The 16952-nt window shown below is 43.2% G+C and overlaps 2 protein-coding genes across 3 annotated transcripts; both read left to right on the top strand.

The window, feature by feature from the left end:
* Positions 1-2896: 2896 nt before the first annotated feature.
* On the top strand, positions 2897-12118 carry LOC136520878 (glycosyltransferase BC10-like). The gene is made up of 11 exons (XM_066514556.1): positions 2897-3391; positions 4089-4578; positions 5162-5260; positions 6257-6357; positions 6436-6507; positions 6641-6731; positions 6877-6957; positions 11002-11058; positions 11138-11260; positions 11344-11382; positions 11572-12118. Exons 2-11 carry the CDS (start codon positions 4234-4236, stop codon positions 11698-11700), a joined length of 1137 nt encoding a protein of 378 aa, XP_066370653.1. The 5' UTR covers positions 2897-3391; positions 4089-4233; the 3' UTR covers positions 11701-12118.
* Positions 12119-13398: 1280 nt separating this feature from the next.
* On the top strand, positions 13399-16918 carry LOC136519394 (cryptochrome DASH, chloroplastic/mitochondrial-like). 2 transcript variants are annotated; one of them, XM_066512802.1, is made up of 12 exons: positions 13399-13881; positions 14058-14197; positions 14275-14493; positions 14569-14709; positions 14795-14986; positions 15063-15109; positions 15276-15352; positions 15502-15577; positions 15661-15730; positions 15836-15959; positions 16101-16150; positions 16715-16918. In XM_066512802.1, exons 1-12 carry the CDS (start codon positions 13491-13493, stop codon positions 16913-16915), a joined length of 1728 nt encoding a protein of 575 aa, XP_066368899.1. In that variant the 5' UTR covers positions 13399-13490; the 3' UTR covers positions 16916-16918. The 2 variants fall into 2 exon arrangements, with proteins under 2 accessions (XP_066368899.1, XP_066368898.1); XM_066512801.1 differs by lacking the exon at positions 16715-16918 and adding an exon at positions 16349-16691 and having other exon boundaries at positions 13407-13881.
* The last annotated feature ends 34 nt before the right edge of the window (positions 16919-16952 follow it).

Here is a 16952-nt window from a genome sequence, read left to right as displayed (position 1 = left end):
GAAACTCATGGGATCTCAAAAATTATCGACAGAAGGCCAGAGAAACCCTTCGTGGATACATCCGGTGCTTCTCCTAGTAGTACAATGAGCTGCCCAACGTCACCGATGCTGACGTCATAGGAGCCTTCCTGTCTAGGACCACCTACGAGTCCCTATTTCATAAGCTGGGACATAAGGGTTCATGAACCACCAAGGAGCTTCTCGACATCGCCACCAGCCACGCCTTGGGCGAGAAGGCGGTCGGAGCGATCTTCGACCGTCTCAAGGGCAAGGCAAAGCAGGACGAGGACGCTGGTGAAGGCGCCTCCAACCGTCCCAGCAATAAGAAGAACAAGCAGTGGCGTGAGGGCTCGCTCGTGGCCGCCGCCGACCGCAATGGGGGTCGAAAGCCCGCCGAGGGTACCCCGGACCACTTCGAGAAGTTACTCAAAGGGCCGTGCCCGAACCATGCTTTCCTTGTGAAGCATCTATACAAGGACTACGGCCTCATGAAGCGGTTCTTGTCCGGAGGCTTCAACAAGGGGGGCATGGGAAGGACCCCGAGCCGACTGTGGACGATGCCAAGGGGAGGGACGACGGCTTTCCGACCTTGGATGGCTGCCTCATACGAGACCTACCTCCAGCCTGCGCCGGCGGGCAACTGCGACCTACTGCCGTGCGTAGTCACGCATACGCAGTAGCGCGCGTCTCGCCATGGATGCAAGCGATGCGATGCCAGTATGTGCTGGCGGCGGCTGCGGTGCTCGCCACGCTCTACGACGTGTTGGCGGTGTGCTCCACTTCCCTCGCCCGCGTGCGCCCTAGCTCTAGCCGGTGACGGGCACCTGCAAACGCTCGCCCCGCTCGCTCGTTAGCACATGCCCATGCACATGTGCCCGTGTGTCTGCACCCCGCTCGCCTTGTGCGTGTGTGTTCGCCGTCTGCAACCCACTCGCCCTCCTACGAGAGCAGGAACGAAGGAACACCGTGCCCTGGGACGAACGGACGGACCTCCTGGCCGCATGTAACAGACGAGTCTCTTGCGTGGTGATTTGCTACATGCCCGCACGTAATAATGTGGCCCATTAGTCTACCTAATCCACATAGAAGAAGGAAAACCTGGAGAATTTAGAGATAGTTAAGGGTTCCAAATACAAAAGTATTTATTAGATTTTTATTATTTTCTAAAAATGTAAAATAATAAAACACACAAATAATAATTAAAAAATAAAACCAACTGTATTAGGTTTCTAAAAACCAAATCCACACAATATTGGTCATAAAGATCATAAAATATGCTTTATGTAATCAAATTTGTACATTTCTTCATATGTTTGTCTAAATCGCCAGCCATGTGCATCGTCATAGACATGGATAAAAATCTGCTAATATGTTCGTCTAAACCATAAGACACGTACATCGTTGTACACATGATATAAATTCGTTACCCCATACAACGCACGGGCATATATCTCCTATCTATCTGGATAAGGCTCCGTTCCGTTTTCCCAGAACGGGCTGTTGCACGCCTGGAACTGTCCCGCGTTATACAAATTTGTGAAGAATTTTTTTTTGAACTTAATTGTGAAGAAATTGATTCGCTGGGAATTGTTCCCATGTAACCGAACGGAGCCTAATTGTGTCAGATGATAGTTCGGGGTAGATCGTTGTTTCACATGATGATTCCGACCAGCAGGGGTAGCGGGTAGATCGTACACAAATCATATGCCAGACAAGGGGATATCTGCTGCATCATCAGTCTCTGGAAGCATGCCGATGCATGGCATCCTCTCGGAAGCTGCTGTGAGGGCGGAGAGCCGGAGACAGAATGAAAGCATGCATGGCCAAAGGCCAGCCCACCTAATTTTATCTCTAGTATACCTGCACTAGCGCATCTAATTTCGCTTGCTGGATGGGATGGACGCATGCTCGCAAGTGGAACAGCCTCAGACGGCTTTCGTTTTCTGTTAGTGCCCGGATGTCATGCACTGCAGATCCAGTTTCTCTCTTTTGGCCGTTAGAAGTTAGGCCCCGTTTGGCAGGGTTTCTTCACCGGCTTCAGGAGCCGTTTGGAGTTGTTTTCTGCCAAACAGGGTAAAGTGAAATAGCTTCACTGGTGAAGCCCCTAAAAACATGCTCTCACAATGATTTGGGGTGGAATGGAGCCAAAAAAAGTGGCTTCTCCCGGCTCCTCTTCCAGGCCCCTAAAAACATGCTTTCACAGGGAAGCCATTTTATCAAATAGTTTACCAAAACCGCTTCAGCCCCACTGGTGAAGCTGTTCATGAAGCTGAAGCCAAATAAAAAAATAACTTCACTAGTGAAATGAAGCTCCTCGCTGCAAGGTGGATCCAGCCGTTTTTCCCTCTCCATTCTCTCGTGCCCCCTGACTCCCTCCGTGAGTGGTCAAAGGTTCTTCTCTTTGGCGTCGTGCGAATATTCTTCGGTGCCTGCAATCTTCGTACTCATCGCTTGTATTGTAGCCAGCACATGTACTTTTCTACCAAAGGTACAGCAAGTTGAGTATTTAAGCAAAGGTATTCCTCTTTCGGATTCTATAAGGAAAGTTTCCAGGTACAATTCGAGGGCGACATTCTTCATTTCTTCTGGAGACTGGAAGAGAGTAAAAACATGTTTCCGACTCACGAAAACAAGAATGGACAAGTTTCAGGATCAACCTTGAAAAAGTAGTCTATGTAACCTCTCACAGTCACAGTAACTTTCTTGGAATATGCATGGAGAAAAAAAGGCCCCTTTTATTATGATCTGTCCACAAAGTCCAGATATTTTCGCCACACAAACAATTTTTGTGGACCTATGAAAATGTAATGTGACAGTGAAAAATACTAGTATTATTCTCTAGATTCAATACCATGATGATGCAGTTATCCGTCTTCGGCAAACGCCCAAATCTAGAAAATCTGAATCAGAAGAGGAGCACAATTTGTAAATTTCTAATCCCACCGGAGCTCGGAAAGAAATTTCTGATTCCACCGGAGCTCACAAAGATAAAGTTTTACGAGGTCCCAGGCGCAAAAGCACACGCCCAAACGTTACTTTGATCCAAATTTTCTCAGCCCCAACACTTCCCCTCTTCTCTCTTTTCGTTCCTCCTGCCTCCAATTGGAAACCCATCATCAGCCACCACAAGAAGCAAGCAGCAATAGCCAAGACCAGCCAAGCTTCCACCTCTAACCCAACCCATTGAGCATAAACACATCTAGCTTAATTAATCCTTTTCTTTATACCGCCTCCCTCGTGGCCTCGTCGCCTCAGCTCCACCTGCCTGCGCCCTCCAAATCCGATCGATCTCCGCAGCCTCCAATCCCCGGCGGGCGGAGACAGCGAGCTCCAGGCGGTGAAACCCTCCTCGCAGCGCTCCTCTCCTCTCGCTCTCCAAATCCCTTACCAGGTTCGTGCCATTCATGCTGTGTTTCTACTTTCTAACTATGCCCTGCGTGGCTGCTCCCTGCATTGGGCTCGGTTGCGTGAAAGCTGGAGACTTCCGAGCGATTTGGAGTGCGCTGTTTTGGGTGTAAAGCTTCGATTTTTACGTGGAGTAAGAAGTAATTTCCGGTGCTGGCGCTGTGATTTAGCTTGGGTCTGGGCCGTAGGGGTTGGTTGCTGCGGGTGGCGCTGACCGGATCGACCTGGTAATGCGGATGGGAAGGGGCTGTTTGGTTTGGTTTGGTCAGAGCTTGACTTTTCGCCAGCCGCCGCCGTGGACTCGGCCGCTGTCTTCTTTGTGCAAATCGCCTGCTTTGGACATTGTAGATCACCTACCTCGGCACATTTTCTGGATTGCTCGGCCAACTTAGGAAGCTTTGGATAAAGTGGTGCTCGCTCAATGTTAGTAGCTTGCATCACAATTCCCAGAACAGATCGTGACTGAATCGCATACTAGTTAGTGCATCACAATATGTACTAGAACAACCACCAAATTACTGGGGTGGACTGCTCGGTTGTAGTAGAATTGTAGGGACAAATCTTAGTGAGTTGACTTGAATGTGTCACTATAAAAGCATATATAGGAGCATTCTTGGGTGTTTTTGAATCATTTGGATGGATCCATGTATTAACACTTTGTTTCCCTTGGATTGCAACTGCAGGGAAAAATCATTGCCTGAAAGTTCTTCAGGCCCTGGTGTAGCAGCTGAATTGCCCAGTTTGATGGTGAGGAACGAGCTTTATAGATGATCTAAAGATGGAGATGAGATAAAAGTACCATAAAGTGTACAGCGGGATAGCAAGGATATGACTGTCATGATGCCTCAACGCCACCGGGCTACAGCCAAGAAGCCCATGTGGATAATCGTGCTCTTGTCTATGGTTTGCATCGTGTTGATTGGGGCTTACGTCTTCCCACCGCGGCGCTTCTCTAAGTGCTACCTCTCTGCTTCAAGTGTGTGTACGAATTTCAAGGATTGGCTCCCTTCCATGGGCCGTCGGGAGCGGACTGATGAGGAGATTATTTCATCTGTAGTTATTAGGGATATCCTTTCAATGCCCATGCCTGTGTCAAAAAATCCAAAGATCGCCCTTATGTTCTTGACACCAGGTTCATTGCCCTTTGAGAAATTGTGGGAGAAGTTTTTACAGGTTGGTCAAAATGTACTTGTTGTCTTTGTGCCACTTAAGATGTACTTGTTGTTTTTGTGCCACTTAAGGAGTATAAGCTTTTCAAGGGTCTTTCTGTTTCCTTAAACTGCAAGAAATCATAAGTCTTTCAAATGTATAACGACACCAAGGTTGGTTCCAGAGAAACAATTTAGTGGATATACTTACTTGTTTGTAGTATGTATTATTGAAATATGAGTATATAACATTGGGCCAACATGTTGATTCCCCTATGAACCTTCATTTGATAGAGGTAACAATGCTCCTAGCAAGTAGTAGCCTGTATAAATAGATTAAGCCTATGAACCTTCATTAGTGAATAGGTTGTTTTATCTGTATAAATATGTTAAGCCTATGTTTTCACCATATAGGGACCAAAGCCGGTAAGATTTGTAGCAAGTAGTAGCCAGTACTCACTGTAATCTCCTCCCTTGTTGGTACTAACCCTCTGTGTTTAGATTCAAAAAAAAAAACCTCTGTGTTTATGTGATGTAATACTTCCCATCTCATATATGATTCATGTGACTTTTAAAGAAAATTGAATCACTGTGCCTTCTTTGAACAGGGACATGAGGGAAGATACTCCATCTATGTGCACGCATCACGTGAAAAGCCGGTTCATACTAGTTCTTTGTTTGCTGGTCGGGATATTCACAGTGACGCAGTAATAATTTTCGTCTGTGTTTCATTTTTTCCAAAGCAACTCCGAATTGGTAGAAAATAATTGACCTAGTTTATGGGGGAAACTAGGCCCAAAAACCTTACAAACACGTGGTTTATTGAGGAAAACTGGGCGAAAAACCTGAACATGGTAGCCTGGACAAGTAACCCTAAGCAACCTACCAACAAACAAGTGTACAACAGCAACAGGCAACCGACGGAACCCACCATGCATCATCGTTGCCAAGCTTGTCGCAAGAGTGACCATCAGCTCCCACTTCCCATGGCGGGCATTAGCCAGAGGCCCCAGAACACAGCCACCTACACACAGCGAACCCCGACACATCTGGAAAGGACCACAGCATATCATAATTGCATTTTCGTCTGTGTTTCATACATTTGGATTTAACGCTTTTGTCTTAAATATATCTGCTTTATCAGGGGTTCATCTTGTAAACTCAATCCATTATATTTCCAAACCTTTTGTCTAAAAAAAAAAGAAAATACCCCTCCCTCTGGTCAAACAATGAATGAAGAATGTACAAGTGGTTGACCTTGGGTGCCATCAGACACTTCTTTTGAACTAGGATTTTACTCCATTGTAGCAATAATCAGCAATAGCAATTAACCAAACAGTAGTTACAGTAGTTTTTGTGTGAAAAGCCAAACAGTAGTTACATGCTTTGCGTAGGACTATAGGACTTAACTCATGTTGAAGTTGAACACACCAAAGTGACTTGATAAAGAACAAAGATAGCATTCTGGGTTGAGAATATTACTGTTTTAAACCCACAACCTGCAACAGTAGGTCCAGTTCTAACAAAATCGCTACTAGCAATCTGGATTGAGAATACTTACTGTTCCACCACTTGCAAATTGAATGGATCGTTATAAAGTGGTATCTTTAGTTGGAATTCTTCTCTGCTAATGGGCTATCATATTGCTTATGCTGTAATTTTGAGATTGTTAACGTTGAGTAGAGTATGTATTTGTTATGCAGGTAGTATGGGGATTGATTTCAATGGTTGATGCTGAGAAGAGACTATTAGCGAATGCACTGGAAGATGTTGATAATCAAGTTTTTGTCTTGCTTTCTGACAGGTTTGGACCCTGATTACGGTGACTCCCTTTTTGATCCTTTGTTCTCAATTACTGAGTCATCTTTGCTTTATTTCGCAGCTGTGTTCCGCTGCATTCATTTGATTATGTGTATAACTACCTGATGGGAACGAATGTTAGCTTCGTGGATTGGTGAGAACACTATAAACTTATATTTCAAAATCCTTTTGAAAAAATAGGATATGAGAACCTTTTTTTCTCTCTTGAAGATGTTCATATCCACTCACTTTGATTTTTTGTCCTGCCTTTGTTTTCAACTTATAAGTTTCAAGGATCCAGGTCCACATGGCAGTGGAAGGTACTCTCCTGAGATGTATCCTGAAATAGACGAGAGGGATTTTAGAAAGGGTGCCCAGGTACAGTTATTCTCTATACTAATTTGTTAGGATATAAAATACTTGCTGTTATCAAACTCTATTGGTGGTATATCATTCGATGAACACTTTACATGGATAGCTGAGCGGAAATCTAATTTAAGCCCTTTGTCTGTTCTTGTTCTAGTGGTTTGCAGTTACGAGGAGACATGCTTTAATGATTCTGGCTGACAGCCTGTACTACAAGAAGTTCAAGCTATACTGCAAGGTATATTTATTTATCTTAGATAAAGGAAGGATTTTATTAATTCACAATCATTACATCGAGTTGGTACAGTAAAGCTGGATACCAAGTATCTTATCTTAGTAGAAAACATGCATAGAATACAACAACAACAACAACAACAATAAAGCCTTTAAGTCCCAAACAAGTTGGCATAGGCTAGAGTTGAAACCCAGCAAAAGCAATCAAGGTTCAAGTACGTGAATAGCTGTTTTCCAAGCACTCCTATCTAAGGCTAAGTCTTTGGGTATATTCCATCCTTTTAAGTCTCCTTTTATTGCCTCTACCCAAGTCAACTTCGGTCTTCCTCTGCCTCTCTTCACGTTACTATCCTGGCTTAGGATTCCACTACGCACCGGTGCCTCTGGAGGTCTCCGTTGGACATATCCAAACCATCTCAACCGGTGTTGGACAAGCTTTTCTTCAATTGGTGCTACCCCTAATCTATCACGTATATCATCGTTCCGAACTCGATCCCGTCTTGTATGGCCGCAAATCCAACGCAACATACGCATTTCCGCGACACTTGTCTGTTGAATATGTCGTCTTTTTGTAGGTCAACATTCTGCACCATACAACATAGCAGATCTAATCGTCGTCCTATAAAACTTGCCTTTTAGCTTCTGTGGTACCCTTTTGTCACATAGGACACCAGATGCTTGGCGCCACTTCATCCACCCTGCTTTGATTCTATGGCTAACATCTTCATCAATATCCCCGTCTCTCTGTAGAATTGATCCTAAATATCAAAAGGTATCCTTCCTAGGCACTATTTGATCTTCCAAACTAATATCTTCCTCCTCCCGAGTAGTAGTGCCGAAGTCACATCTCGTATACTCAGTTTTAGTTCTACTGAGTCTAAAACCTTTGGACTCCAAAATCTCCCGTCATAACTCCAGTTTCTGATTCATTCATGTCCGGCTTTCATCAACTAGCACTGCATTGTCCGCGAAAAGCATACACTAAGGGATGTCCCCTTGTATGTCCCTTGTGACCTCATCCATCACTAAGACAAATAGATAAGGGCTCAAAGCTGACCCTTGATGTAGTCCTATCCTAATCGGGAAGTCATCCGTGTCTCCATCACTTGTTCGAACACTAGTCACAACATTGTTGTACATGTCCTTAATGAGCCCGACGTACTTCGTTGGGACTTTATGTTTGTCCAAAGCCCACCACATAACATTCCTTAGTATTTTATCAGAAGCCTTCTCCAAGTCAATAAAAACCATGTGTATGTCCTTCTTCTCCCTATACCGCTCCATAACTTGTCTTATTAAGAAAATGGCTTTCATGGTTGATCTTCCGGGTATGAAACCAAATTGGTTCATAGAGACCCACGTTATTGCTCTCAAGCGATGCTCGATAACTCTCTCCCATAGCTTCATAGTATGGCTCATTAACTTAATTTCTCGGTAATTAGTACAACTTTGAATATCCCCTTATTCTTGTAGATCGGTACCAATATACTTCTCCTCCACTCGTCAGGCATCTTGTTTGATCGAAAAATATGGTTGAACAGCTTGGTTAGCCATACTATAGCTATGTCCCCGAGACATCTCCACACCTCGATTGGGATACCATCCGGTCCCATCGCCTTACCTCCTTTCATTATTTTCAACGCCTCTCTGACATCAGATTCTTGGATTCTCCGCACAAAACGCCTATTGGTGTCATCAAAAGAGTCATCCAACTGAAAGGTTGTGCCCGTATTCTCACCATTGAACAATTTGTCAAAATACTTTTGCCATCGATGTTGGATCCCATCCTCCTTCACCAAGAGATGCTCCCTTTCATCCTTAATGCACTTAACTTGGTTGAAGTCCCTTGTCTTTCTCTCACAAACCCTAGCCATCCTATAAATGTCCTTCTCACCTTCCTTCGTACTCAAATGTTGGTAAAAATCCTCGTACGCTCTACCCTTTGCCACACTTACAGCTCGCTTTGCAGTCTTCTTTGCCACCTTGTACTTCTCTATGTTGTCCACACTCCTGTCATGGTACAAGCGTCTATAGCATTCTTTCTTCTCCTTAATAGCCCTTTAGACTTCCTCGTTCCACCACCAAGTATCTTTAGCCTCGCCTCCACTTCCTTTGGTTACTCCACACACCTTTGAGGCCACCTTCCGAATGGTGGTTACCATCTTCTCCCACATGTTATTTATGTCCTCTTCTTCCTTCCAAGAGCCCTCTTTGATAACCCTTTCCCTGAATATCTCTAACGTCTTCCCTTTCAGTTTTTACCACTTTGTTCTTTCAATCTTAGCTTGTTTATCCCTACGGGCACGCACCTGAAAACGTAAGTCTGCCACCAAAAGCTTATGTTGAGAAACAACACACTCCCCTGGTATCACCTTGCAACCCAAGCATGCTCGTTTGTCCTTTCTTCTTGCGAGGACAAAGTCAATCTGGCTAGAGTGTTGTCCGCTACTGAAGGTCACTAGATGAGATTCTCTTTCTAAAAAAAGTGTTGGCTATCATCAGGTCAAAAGCTACCGCGAGGTCCAAAACTTCCTCCCCCTCCTGATTCCTACTACCATACCCAAAACCTCCATGAACTACCTCGAAACCTGCGCTTGTAGTACCTACATGCCCATTAAGATCTTCTCCTATAAAAAGCTTCTCACTACTTGGTACAGCTCTAATCAGGCCATCTAAGTCTTTCCAGAACTGTCCCTTAGCACTCTCGTCGAGGCCTACTTGGGGGGCATACGCACTAATTACGTTCAAGACCATATCACCAACGACAAGCTTGACTAAGATAATCCTATCTCCTTGCCTTCTCACTCCCACCACACCATTCTTGAGGCTCTTATCAATCAAAACTCCTACTCCATTTCTATTCGCGACTGTCCCTGTGTACCAAAGCTTGAAACCTGTATTGTCCACCTCCTTCGTCTTCTGACCCTTCCATTTAGTCTCTTGAACGCATAATATATTTACACGCCTCCTAGTCACGGTATCAAATAATTCTCTTAACTTACCTGTAAGCGACCCTACAGTCCAATTACCTAAACGGATCCTATTTGGGTTGACTAGCTTCCTTACCCTTCGAACCCGTCGACTCAGATGTGAAGACCCTTGCTCATTTTTCACTACACCCGGGCGCCGATGTAGCGCGCCACTAAGGAAGCGATGACCCGATCCGTGCTCACTTGACACCATGCCCAGATCGCAACACGGCGCGTCACCAAGGGGGTGCCGACCCGGCCCTTGCCTATTTAACACCATACCCGGGTTTCGATATGGCGCGTCGCTAAGAGGGTTATGCCCCAACGGTTTTCTTTCGGGTTTCATCTCCATTAGAATGGCTAGATTTAACGTTGGCTCGCCACGCCTATCATAACCCTCCTCCTTTACCAGGGCTTGGGACCTGCTATGTTGAGACAACATAGGCGGAGTTATGCATAGAATACAACAATGACTTAATTTAGATATAAAGGGCAGATCCAGTGCCGAAGGCTCCCACATGAGTAGGGTCTAGGGAAGGGAAAAACCGAGGCAAGCCTTCCCCCCGTAAATCTGCGGAGAGGCTGCTTTGAACCCACGACCTGGTGACTCAGTGAGACAGCTCTCACCACTGCCCTTCAATGACTTAATTTTGATATGTGCTCAAATATTAATTTATGTCTGTTACTTTGTTTGATGTAAGGTTGGCAGTAAGATCAATATACATTTTTCAATATGAAGTATAATCTTGTTGTAGTGAAACTTCAGTGCAGAAATTTGACAACTATCTCTAAAACCCTGTTTGGATATGGTAGTAACATAAAAAAAAACACAATTCAAAATGCGAAATGGACTTCAACCAAACCATACAATGCCTCAGAATCTAAGTATGAAGGAACCGAAGAAATAATTGAATACATGCTGGGTCATTGATAAATATGTGAAGCTTAAGAGGGGCATACATTCAAATTAGTGTTTCTCAAGTCTGAACCAATGGCCATGATTTCCAGTTTTCACTTATGTTTTTCTAGTAAGCACATTTGTTGCAAAGGGAATTACCTTTTTCTCCCATGATCTACAGCCAGCGGAAGGGCGCAACTGTATTGCAGATGAGCATTATTTGCCAACCCTGTTCAATGTCGGTATTCACTATCTATTGAAATAACATTTAGCCTTTATTTAGTTGGGCGCTTGCTAATTCATTTCCTTGACTTTAGATGGTAGATCCTGGTGGAATCTCTAATTGGTCTGTTACAAATGTGGATTGGTCTGAGGGAAAATGGCATCCAAGGTCATATAGCGCTGATGATGTCACCTATGATCTCTTGAAGAATATTACAGTATGTTTCCTAGCTGCTTAATTTGTTCTCGCCTACCATATGATTTTTATGTGCATACACTGATGTGCATTACCATTTTGCAGGCAATTGATGAGATCTTCCATGTAACAAGTGATGACAAGGTAAGCACAAAGATCTGCCGTCATTATTGACTTTTGAAGAACAATAAATAAATTATTTCATGAACTTAATTATGGATTATAAGCAAACTCGTGAATTGTATTTCGCATCCATGAAGCAATGAAATTTCCAGCTTCAACGCATCTCAACAACCATTGAATGCTGGTGTGCTGTTTTTCCCCATATTGCAGAAACTTGTGATGCAGCAGCCGTGTTTGTGGAATGGATCAAAGAGACCGTGCTATCTTTTCGCTAGGAAGTTTAATCCTGAAGCACTTGACAACCTACTGAAGCTATTTACCAGTTATACATCTGTTTGAGGCCAACCTGATTCTTTGCCTTGTGCTGTCAAATCCCACAAGCTTTTTTCCCCTGTTTGTATGTAAATTGTGAAGTCCGTACTTATTAGGATCTGGGCCCAAAGATACCGGTACAACTGCAACAAAAGATACATCCCTCATAGTAATTTGTCTTGGAGCTCAGTACTCGGTAAAACGGCCACAGCAATGTTTATAGAATGACACTGCCCTCATAGTAATTTGTCGTGTTCAATGTATGTCTCCATAGTCTTCCACCCAACTCCCAACTCATTAGTTCTTTCTTCTTGAAGAACAGTTTTTTTGTCAGAATGTTATACTGTCATTATATGATACATTCTTTGTAGACAGAGATCACAACAGATGTACCACAAGTGCAGTCTTAATTTTGTCACTATTAAATCTTTTATCATGGAATCTACTGAATTAGGTGTTCGCATTTCTTAATTTTCACTGTGATTAATTTTTTAGCAAAGTAGGCGTATTTGAGCTGCTGCTAATGGAATTCCAAAACATAATATTTATATTTTAGGAGAGGAGATATACTAGTACAGTACATTTTCCATCTCCAAGATGAGACACTGACACGTGGATGATGGGTCCATTTGTTTATCTTTTTTAGGTACATAAATTTTGCTATACACTTAGATATATTATATCTAGATACATAATAAAAGTTATATATCTTAAAAAAGCTAGAATAACTTATAATTTGGAGTGGAGGGGATACATATATATTAGAGCAACTCTAAGAGACTCATTGTATATTTTCTAATTGTTAGGAATAGAGATTTTCTGAAAAAATACCCTCCAACAACTTCTTTAATTGGTTATTCAAATATAGTCATTTTCTATTCGGATTTCTCGCTAACCACTCTCTAGAGTGCATATAAGATATAGAAAAACTGTTGGGGAGTAACAAGCGATTATCATGCAAATGGCCCTCTATATGATGATTTAGTGAATGAATTTTAGAAAGACTCTTAGGGCTCGTTTGGATTCTTGGAATTGAATTCATTCTAATAATTACAATGTAGACATAGATTAATTAAACTAATATAGTTGTATATGGAATATATTTATATATTTATTGTTAGGCATACAAGGGACATACTTATATGTTGTATTTTTATTGTAGGGAAATGAGTTAAAGAGTGTGCTATAAGTTGGAGAGTAGAATTATAGCATAGTGATCTATAGAATCCATTTCTATCTCCCACCCTATGAATTTAAGATAGGCTTATCTGTGAGTTTGGGAAAGTTATGGAACGTCAAATTTCAAGCCAAATAGTCTAATCCATTAAGTATATTTCAATTCCTCCAAAATGAAGGGATCTAAACGGCACTTAGAGATGCTCTTAGATATATTTATTTAGGAAGATATTTCTTATTTTTCCTATTACCTCTTGTTAGGTAATATGTGATAATTAACATCTAAATCAATGGTCTATGGTGAACCATAGCAAAACCTTATTTGAACAAAGTAAGCGCTTTTGAGCCGCAGCTAATATAGAATCACAAAACATAATATTTATATTTTATTAAGAGATACTAGTTCATTTTCAATCTCCAAGATGAGACACTGACATGTGGATGATGGGCCCATCCGTCTTAATTCTACCCAGGCCTACAATATCCACATCCTATTTCCACAGGCCCACATCAGGCCACGTAGCACCAGTCGAACACGGACACGTGGCACTATTCTCCGCTCTTCCCTCCACCTTCCCCTTCCAACTTTCCAAATCACCCCCTCACTTCTCAAAACTCTCAACTGCCAGTCCAATCAAGAAATGCTCCACTACATCTCCTCTTCCCCTCTCCGTCCTCGATTCCTCCTCCTCACTAGCCCACCCTCCAATCGTCGCTTCCTCGCCATGAGCGCCGCCCCATCGAGCTCCTCTTCCCGTTTGGTGCGCGGTGCGGCGGTGCCGGTGCCTTCCCTCGGCACCGACGAGGCCTGCGCAGTGGCAGACGATGCCTTCCAGAGGTACACGTCGCCGAGCTTGAGGAGAGGCGGCGCCGGGGTGGCCGTCGTGTGGTTCAGGAACGACCTCCGAGTTCTTGATAACGAGGCGCTTCTGCGCGCATGGGCGGCTTCCGAGGCGGTCCTGCCGGTGTACTGCGTCGATCCACGGATCTTTTCGGGGAGCACGCATTATTTTGGGTTCCCCAAGATGGGAGGTGAGGAGCTAGAGATTCTGCATTTTGTTCGTTGCTGCTGCATCAGGGATTTGCGATAGCTTAGGAAAATGCTGATTCTTTGTCATCGTAGAGCCAACTGCAAGTTGCCTGATTAGAAAATATTGATGATTTACGTCTATTTGTTGTGTTTGGTGAAACTTAAATCACCTATTTAGCATTGAGGGCGCAGTTCTTGATAGAGTGTTTAGGAGACCTGAAGCAGAGTCTGAGGAAAAAGGGCCTCGATTTGCTAGTCCGGCATGGCAAGCCTGAAGAGATACTTCCTTCAATTGCAAAGGCTGTCAGTGCACATACAGTAGGTCCCCTTCTGCACAATCTTATCTCTCAACTTATGTTAGTATAGTTGAATTATGGATCTTTATCTATCTCCAGATTTATGCTCATAAGGAAACCTGTAGCGAAGAGCTCCTTGTCGAACGCCTCGTGAGCAAAGGCTTGGAGCAAGTTCAGATTGCTAAAGGAGGAGCATCTGTCCCGAAGAAACCTCTGAACCCCAGGTTGCAGCTCATCTGGGGAGCAACAATGTACCACGTTGATGACCTCCCGTTCCCAGTTAACAACTTGCCAGACGTGTACACACAGTTCAGAAAGGTCGGGATTTTCTTTGCAAATTGTAGGCCTTTTTGCAGGCGTAATGGTTAATGCTGAAGCAGTGCTTTTTGCCAGGCAGTTGAATCGAAGTCTTCAGTTAGGAACTGCACCAAGTTGCCACCGTCGCTTGGTCCGCTCCCTAGTTCCAGCATAGATGAAATTGGAGGAGGGGGGACAATACCAACACTGGAGTCATTAGGCCTGAGTGTTACAAAGGCAGGTTTAGTTGCAGCTAGTTGTGCTTTAGTCAGGTGCTTCACTAGTTCTAGTTTTAATCTGTACTGTTTTCTTCTCCTTGCAGTCTGAGAAAGGAATGTATTTCATAGGAGGAGAGAATGCAGCTCTTGGTAGAGTACATGAGTACTTCTGGAAGAAGGATCAGTTGAAAGACTACAAGGTGACTAGGAATGGCATGTTAGGTCCAGACTACTCCACAAAGTTCTCTCCTTGGCTTGCTTCTGGCAGTCTTTCGCCACGTTATATTTGCGAAGAGGTAAAGAATTTCTCATTAACTGCAGAGCTCGTTAGCTTTGCCTAACACAAATTGCTATATGTCCTTTATGATGCAGGTGAAGAGATATGAGAAGCAAAGAGTGGCAAATGATTCTACATATTGGTTAGTGTGCCTTCTCATAAGTTGTACTCCTTGCAGGCTCGAGTTCGAGCTAAAGTCCCCCATGGAATATATGTTTGTACCCTAGTTTCATGCTGAACTAGTTTGTAAGGTGTATTCCCATTCATATGGAGTGAAGTGCCTTTTCCTGATAAGTCAATGGCTTCAGGGTTTTATTTGAGTTGATATGGAGAGACTACTTCAGATTTCTATCAGCAAAATATGGGAATGCCATATTTCACCTGGGTAAGGACCAAATATGGTGCTGTCTCTCATACCCTTAGGTTTTGTATAAAAAAACCTTTTATGATGAAAATAATGCACAACTATGCCATTTGGGAAACATGTCCATTTTGGCTGGTAAGGTATAATCTGGCTGCAAACTATTATTGTAGAAGGTCCGAGGAAAGTAGTATCAAAGTGGAGTCAGGACCAAGCACTGTTTGAATCATGGAGAGATGGTCGAACTGGGTATGGTATTACTCGACTTTATTCTTCTGAAATCTGGAGCCATTGTTCTTGTGCCTTCTGAATTCAGTCATGGTAAATTCCAGATATCCTCTTATTGATGCCAACATGAGGGAGCTTTCAGCCACCGGTTTCATGTCCAACCGTGGTCGTCAGGTATCCTTCCACATCTGACCACATAAGCAGAAAAGACAGCAGAGGGCTAACACTGCAGGGCATCTATTCCCAATTATTCATCTCTCAATCACTGCCTATCTGCAGATTGTCTGCTCATTTCTTGTCCGAGATATGGGTATTGATTGGCGAATGGGAGCCGAATGGTTCGAGACATGCTTATTGGATTATGACCCAGCTTCAAATTATGGCAATTGGACATATGGAGCAGGTTAGTTGTGTCTTTACTGATCCTTTAAATACTGGATAGAACAATATGACCAAAGAAAATAAATTCAAGAAAACTACAAAGGTCGCTTACATATCCTTGTAGACTGGAACTGAATGAAATGTTTCTGCTGTACTCTGACAGGAGTTGGCAATGATCCAAGAGAAGATCGATACTTCAGTATCCCGAAGCAAGTAAGTATTTGACCAGACTGAACTCTCTTACCTGAAAAATCACTACCGTAATGAGCCGAATCTTAGGATATATTGCCACAGCAATATGAAATTGTACGTTTTATGAATCAACTGATCACTTCAAAACACCAAGAAGTTAATTTCACAGCATGTTAGTTTGTAACTATAGCAATACCGTGCATGAACATCCATCTGCAGGCAAAGTCATATGATCCTGAAGGGGAATACGTTGCATACTGGTTACCGGAACTTCGGTCACTTGCAAAGGAAAGGAGAAATTTCCCAGGGGCCTCATACATCAGGCAGACAGTACCACTGAAGTTTGATGTTGGAAATCAAAAGAAGGATCAGCAATTCAACCGGCAGAGAAGACCAAACAATACACACAGAAGACAAGTAAAATAGGAGGCTCTTGATTCACTCAGAAAGAACCATCTTATCAGTAGGAGATGGAAGTAATTTTTTTACATAACTGATTGTAGTGTAAACATGCACGAATTTCTCTATGGTCTTATGCAATGTTCATTGATGCATTCAGCTACACTTTGCAATGTTTGTCAGCAGATCCAGCACAAAAGATCAAAGGCTCTAAACATTCACGTGCACATCCAACACATTGGCAACCAGAAACTGAAGAAAGGCAAACATTTTCATTCAGGTTATCTCATTACTCAACAACAAAGTTTATACCAGTACTTATTCACCAAAACTAGCTCCACTAACAAAAATTACCAAGCAAAAAGATATTTACAGCACTGCCAATGAGATACTCTAAACACTCAAATAAGACACCTCACACCTT

This window comes from Miscanthus floridulus, chromosome 18 (genome assembly GCF_019320115.1).
Source record: "Miscanthus floridulus cultivar M001 chromosome 18, ASM1932011v1, whole genome shotgun sequence".
In the NCBI taxonomy this organism is placed as follows: domain Eukaryota; kingdom Viridiplantae; phylum Streptophyta; class Magnoliopsida; order Poales; family Poaceae; genus Miscanthus; species Miscanthus floridulus.
The sequence above is the reverse complement of the archived record's forward strand: the minus strand, read 5'-3'. Positions and strand labels throughout refer to the sequence as shown.

Coding starts and splice junctions, on each gene's coding strand:
- LOC136520878 (XM_066514556.1), top strand. CDS start 4,234: ATGACTGTCATGATGCCTCAACGCCACCGGGCTACAGCCAAGAAGCCC. Junction 6,358..6,435: donor TTTGTCTTGCTTTCTGACAG/GTTTGGACCCTG, acceptor TTTATTTCGCAG/CTGTGTTCCGCTGCATTCAT. Junction 11,261..11,343: donor ATCTCTTGAAGAATATTACA/GTATGTTTCCTA, acceptor ACCATTTTGCAG/GCAATTGATGAGATCTTCCA.
- LOC136519394 (XM_066512801.1), top strand. CDS start 13,491: ATGCTCCACTACATCTCCTCTTCCCCTCTCCGTCCTCGATTCCTCCTC. Junction 14,710..14,794: donor TAGGCCTGAGTGTTACAAAG/GCAGGTTTAGTT, acceptor TTCTCCTTGCAG/TCTGAGAAAGGAATGTATTT. Junction 15,731..15,835: donor TGTCCAACCGTGGTCGTCAG/GTATCCTTCCAC, acceptor GCCTATCTGCAG/ATTGTCTGCTCATTTCTTGT.